The sequence below is a fragment of the Scophthalmus maximus genome, chromosome 6 (assembly GCF_022379125.1).
Source record: "Scophthalmus maximus strain ysfricsl-2021 chromosome 6, ASM2237912v1, whole genome shotgun sequence".
NCBI lineage: Eukaryota > Metazoa > Chordata > Actinopteri > Pleuronectiformes > Scophthalmidae > Scophthalmus > Scophthalmus maximus.
The window spans coordinates 23806873-23813575 of NC_061520.1; the positions used below are offsets into that span (position 1 = coordinate 23806873).

The 6703-nt window shown below is 41.7% G+C and overlaps 1 protein-coding gene across 1 annotated transcript; it reads left to right on the plus strand.

The window, feature by feature from the left end:
- The first annotated feature begins 1436 nt into the window (after positions 1–1436).
- On the plus strand, positions 1437–5977 carry LOC118309764 (chromosome partition protein Smc). The gene is made up of 4 exons (XM_035632248.2): positions 1437–1586; positions 3548–3617; positions 3717–4219; positions 4333–5977. The coding sequence occupies exons 2-4, from the start codon at positions 3565–3567 to the stop codon at positions 4839–4841; spliced, it is 1065 nt and encodes a 354-aa protein (XP_035488141.2). The 5' UTR covers positions 1437–1586; positions 3548–3564; the 3' UTR covers positions 4842–5977.
- Positions 5978–6703: the final 726 nt, after the last annotated feature.

Sequence of the window (6703 nt, forward strand, 5' to 3'; positions counted from 1 at the left end):
TCAGTGTGAAAGAGAATTTCAGCCTGATGGGTCACACAAAAGTGACTCCTCAACAGGAGCAACCACCAAACCCACACTCCAAGCCCACTGCAGAGAATTTAGGAGAGACTGTCTTTTGCCGCACTGTTACCGACAACCTGCTCGCACCTTCTGTTGAAGACAATCTTTCTAAAGAAGATGGAAGGAGTCTTCAAAGATGAAACTAACAGCTGGGTTGCACCATTACCATTAAGGAGCCCCAGGCGTCTGCTCCCAGACAACAGACCCTATGCCTACAAGTGGCTTTTGTCTCTTCGCCGCATGCTTGACAAGAAGGAAGACACGAGGGCACACTTTGTCGAATTAATGCAGAAAATGATTGATAACAAACATGCATAGCTTGCACCACCTTGTGATAAGCATGAAGAGAGATGGTATCTTCCCAGTTTTGGCGTCTACCATCCACAGAAGCCTGGGGAGATTCGGGTGGTGTTTGATTCAAGTGCACAGTTAGAAGGAGTGTCCCTCAACAACGTGCTGCTTAAGGGGCCCGACTTGAACAACACCCTTTTGAGTGTGCTCCTCCGGTTTCGAAAGGAACCGGTCACCATAACAGCTGACATAGAACACATGTTCTACTGTTTTGTTGTTCGAGAAGCTCACAGAGATTTCCTTCATTTTCTCTGGTATGAAGACAATGATCTCAGCAAGGATGTGGTCGACTACCGCATGAGAGTTCACGTCTTTGGAAATAGTCCCTCTCCAGCAGTGGCAATCTTCGGGCTGAGAATGGCAGCAAGGGAGGCAGAAGGGGTATACAGCAGTGATGCACGACACTTCATAGAACAGGACTTTTACATTGATGATGCCCTGCAATCCTTTCCAACTGAAGCTGAGGCTGTCGATGTCCCGCAGAGAGCTCAAAAGATGCTCGCTCTCTCTAATGTGCGTCTCCAAAGGTCGCCTCCAACAAAGTGGAGGTGATGAACGCCTTTTCCCCAGAAGACAAGGCCAAGGAAATGAAAGATCTGGATCTCTCTAAGGATGAGCTTCCTGTCCAGCGTAGCTTGGGGGTGAGTTGGAACATCATGTCTAAATAGTTTCAAAGACTACTCGTTCAAAATGATGCTATCTGTCCTGAATCCTACTGCACCACGGTCTACTTTTTCAGAATTCTACTCAAACTCATGGGTAAAAAACACCACCACTTACCAAGTCTATAAACTTCGGCCCATACAGGATCAGGAAGCAGTGACAAATCAGTGTTGAGACTACAGTTGTTTATTTTTGGCCTGCAGGGGGAGTGTTTGAGTGCTATTAGAAAAATGCACACAGCTTCTCTGAAATCACACACACACACACACACACACACACACACACACACACACACACACACACACACACACACACACACACACACACACACACACACACACACACACACACACACACACACACACACACACACACACACACACACACACACACACACACACACAGCTCCTGCCATGGACTTTGTCTGATCCTCCAATCCTCCTCAGTCTACTGAGCTAAGCTGCACGAAACAGAAGCGCCTGTCATCTGTCTCCTTTCTCCTCTTTTTACAGGTTGGTAATGTTTCAAAACTTCTATAACTTCATAATAATGTGGCTAAACATTTAAATTAACAGCTGATCCATTTAGTAAGGGAACTTGCTGCATAGTTATGGGTTTGTGGGAAGAAGTTTATCAAGAAAGTTAGTTGGACAGCCTGACACATCTCAGGAACCTGAAGTGATCTGCAGGAAGAGGCTAAGGTGGGAGTCACAAAGTAGTGCCATAAGAACAGTCTTTGTACTTTCATTTGGTTTTATACTTTAGACTTCAATGTCTGTTTGCTGCACGGTCAGATTCACTCTTTTATCATAAAAAAAATCGATCTAACCCTCAGGCAGACGAGTTACTCGCCTGATGCCCGAAACTTTAACACACCATACTTAATAAACATGTAAAAAATGCGTTGTTATTGTGTTGGTTTGTTTGCTGGTCATTTGGAAATGGAACATTATTTCATTCACTGACAGACATTTGGGTTAAAGTTGATATTTTACATTGAACATTATTATTTGCAAATATTATCTTACTAAAGTTTTTTTTTTAAAGCTTAATAATATAGTTTTTCATTGTATATTTTCTTTGATATTATTTCCATACCTCTGTGTTCCTGTCACCATCAGAGAGTTAGGGTTAGGGGGGTTAGGGGTTGTGTGTGTGTGTGTGTGTGTGTGTGTGTGTGTGTGTGTGTGTGTGTGTGTGTGTGTGTGGTCACATGATTTGAGGGAAACTGTGTGACTTCAAATTTCCACTTAAGGAGGAGAAGTGATACTCTGTAGGCGCCAACTTGCGGGAAAATGATGACATTACTCAAAGCTAAATATACTAGAGAGACCGGTGATGGGCAGACTATCTTGGGACACCAAACACTGTGAACATGTTGATCTGTATAGCAAACCGTAAGTCTCCTTAATATTTAGCTCCTATAATAAATACTTCTGCTTTAGACATCCACTGTTTCCGTCTTCCTTAATTAGCATCCACTCCATCAATTATTCCATTTCAGGAACAAAACTGTTGGTCATCTTTACATTTACGTTATACTGATGTCAATTACATGTCAGATCATAGAGCAACCGATCAGTGATGATCTTGTGAGTCAAGAAACACAATCCATTTCTCCCAGTACTGCAAGTATAAAAGTCATTCTCTCCATATTTTGAACATCAGTTACAATATATATCCCGTCTGTCTTTGTTGGAAGTTCGGTCTGCATCCATTTTTGTCTTGCATCTTTTTTGCTGGCTCTTAACAATATCTTTAATAGATATTTGTCTCTATGAGCTGCAATATTGCCTAAATAAACTGTAGAGAAAGAGCAGTCGAGTCCATCTCCAAAAACTTTCTGTATTACTTGTATTACCTCCAGCCAGTATGGTTGAATGGCTGTGCAGCTCCAAAATATATGTAAATGATCTGCCAACTGATTTCCACATTTCCTGCAGCACAGACCGCTCCCTGTCTCACATGTTTGTACACATTTTAATTTGGGGGTTATGAAATATCTGATCAAATTCGCCAGCAGAATTCTCTCCAAAGGCCCGAGCTGGTGGAAATACACTGCACAGAGCACATATTTCTTCGCCACGGGGCGATCGCCAGAGCTTGGACCCCGTCATACACTGCTTGCAGTTCTAGTTTCATTTGATACTAATTATTCAGTTCATAGAGATTTCAAGTATCCAAATATTGATGAAGAATGTTGAATAAGGTTTACACAGTTAATCATGTTCTTATTCTATAATAGTGTTTAGAGATTGAGACCCATTGGGCGTAAGAAGGTGCAGAAGTGAACTTTGGGTTTTTTTGTGGGGGTTTTTTAAGTTTAAGTATCCAGCTTTCACATTTTGCAGTGTTCATGGACCAGGCCATTTCTTGTGGTTATGTATTTGAGTGCCAGAGCTCCTTGTATTAAAACTACATGCTGTCTTACCAGGTCTTAAATTGATCTCACTGGTGTTTGTCATTTCTGCAGTAAATCATTGTGCAGCCATGCCGAGATCATTTGCTTCCTATTTGGACTGGAGCAGACGGATGTCATCAAGGTTTGTAGAAATATAACACCATGAATTAAGTTGACTCCACTCAGCTGATATGAGGCCGGTCTGTTCTGTTTCTAATCTTGAACCCTTTCACCCTCACAGTTCTTTAGAGCAACGGCACCTGGAGTTGAAGGAAGTGGCCCAGGCTGTGATTAGGCCACTAAAGAGTGGGCTCCATTCCTTCAACAATGTCTTAGAGATGCTCCTCCGTGTCAATGCAGACATTGTCCTTCCTGATAGCCAGACTTTTCGTGACATTAGACAAGAGATTGAGAACATGAAGCAGCAGATGGAAGAGTCGGAGCAGGTAGCCAGAAGAGAGCTTCAGCAGCTTGATGGGGAGACTGAACATCTCACTGCAGAGCAGAGTCATTTAGCAAACCAGAAAAGCCAGAGAGAGCTTGAGATAGAAGGCTTAAAAATACAGCTGGAGTCAAACAGATCCTCTCTGGAGAGTTACAAAGAAGCTCTGGAGAGAGAGAGGGATAACCTGAAGTCAGCAGAAAACACCCGAGATAAAATGATAGATAGGAGAGATGGGGGCGAAAACGTAAGAAATGCTGGGATTGGTATCACGTTTATCCCAATTGTGGGGTGGATTGCTGGTAAGTAAATGCAGCATTACATTTTAGGTTATTTTATACAAACATTTATTCAAGTGATTATATATTGTACAAAGATAAACATGTAACTAATGATCTACATAACCTATTCTCAGGACCAATTATGATTGCAGCTGGTGAAAGCGAGAGGAGCATGGCCTCTGATGCTGTGGACAGCGCTAATAGGGAGATAGAGAACTGTGAATCTCAGGTTAGCTCACACTCCCAAAAAGTGTCTGAGTACAATTCCTTGATTTGTCAAGCTCAGCGTGAAATCCAAGAGACTGACAACAAGATTCGTGAGGTGGAGGCCACACTGCGGAGTGTGGCTGTGAAGAGGGAGGCTGTTTCTAATGTTCAACAAAAAATTAGATGTGCTGTCCATCAGCTGGGGAAGCTGTGTGGGGTGGGGAACGTGGCAGAGCTGCAGACCCAACGCCTAATCCTGTTGGAGCCTGTGGTGAAGGTAATGGAGGAAATGACCACAGCACTGGGTCAGATCTCTGGAAATGAGCTGCTGCACACTGAGGGCATAAACAGCTTGATGTGGGACATTAAAGAAAAACAGACCAAACTAAACCAACTTGTTGACACCAATATGAGTATTGATGATGATTATTACTGATTTGCTTTTCTATTCGTCATTGCTGCATTTTAGTAAGTTGTCTATTTCAGTTGTTTAGCTTCCTAAGCTCTCTTTTCTCACATGAGTCGCTCTTCGTTGAAAGTAGCAGGACAGAATGAACAGAAATACTAGTTGTACTGATGTGATGAAATGAGACTAGAAGTTGAAGCTTTTCTTGATCAGGTATTTAAATGCCTGTAAATTGTGTAATCTGTTTTTTTTACATGCTCTGGGCCTAAAGAGGAGTGACATGAACAGTCTATTTTACACTTTACTGCTTAACGTCTAAAGTCATATCTTCATGTCTAATACTATGTAGTGCATTGGTAGGAGCAGATTTGGAAATTAGCAAGTTATCAATAATTATCAAACACAATTATTAAGAGTAATAAAAATATTATTAACCACCCTGTAAACGGACTATTTAACCAAACCTGTGAAATCAGTCTGAAAATGGGTGTTCACTTAAAATATCAATATTTATGATATTGATATCATCAGTTGAACAGTGAAGGTGTAAATCCGAGCACTGACCCTCGCAACCAGAAGTTATTACAACACAATATGAACAATATATCACAGACAACTTATCTTTAAATATAATAGTTTAATAAACTTCAGCATTATTAATTCACAATCCAAAATACAAATGTGTATTAGTATGGGCCCGCCCACTTCAGTTTCGATTTCCAAGAGGGGTTACCAACGGACGCAGAGCAAAATGCCTCCGGCTGTAATTGGATAGCAGCGGATCATGTGACATCTGTAGAGCGACGCGAAAATGTCAACAGACTAGAGCAGAGAGGAGACGTCAACCTAGCGGGGCTTTACAGAGGTTACACATAATATTTACAGTATATAACAGAAATACCTGCGAAATACATCACAACATACAATACTCACTCTCTTCACGAACGCATTCCCCTGGAATAATGAGAGCTACGGCCGCCCTGTAACATGTATAATCATACCTGTAAAATGTAAACAAAGGTCAAGACCCAAAGCTTGCTACAGGGGCTGCAAAAAAGGTGCCTGAGTAAATAATGACAACATAACTCAAAAAACTGCAGTCATTTTTGTGATTAAAATGTGTGTGTTCTTTTGGAACTGGAATAAATACATAATATAAAAAATGAGAAAGTCTCTTTTTTATACTATAGGAGAGGGAGAAGGTACAGTAACGGTAACAACATTTACAATAAGTTTTCCTCCCATTAACTGTTAAGATAGATACAATTAAATTAGAGAGTATGTCTGTTAACATGAAATACTTTATTATTATTATTATTATTTATTAACAGACAGACTGAAACCTCAACTGCAAACTCACTACTGCAGCCAACTCTGTTTCTCTGGACCTCGCTGCTCACTGACACACTCGATCTAACCCCTACCGCACTCACACACATTCACCCTGCGCAAGAGAGAGAGGAAGGGGGGGGGGGTTGCGGACACGTTCCTCTTTGCTTCTACCTTGAATAAATGACATTCTTTATGTCGCACATTTAAAATAAAACTCAAGCAACACAAATACATGTTTGTGAAGGAGTAGAAAGATGTAGTGAACCTTCAGATCGGACCACTTTTTCTAATTTCTCCCACTGTCCGCACGTCGCCACTCGCACTGCTTCTTTTTATTAGTGATCCACTCCTGTGGCACTGAATAACGCTGTTTTCCGGGCATCCCCCTCCCTACAGGTGTGTCCCCCTCCCTACAGGTGTGACCCCCTCCCTACAGGTGTGCCCCCCTCCCTACAGGCTTGTCTATGTCAGTGTCTGAGAAGTGAGTTTTTTTTTCTTTTTCTCACCTGTCGGAACGAAAGAACAATTGGATGTCAGGGTCATTAATATACGAATCAGCA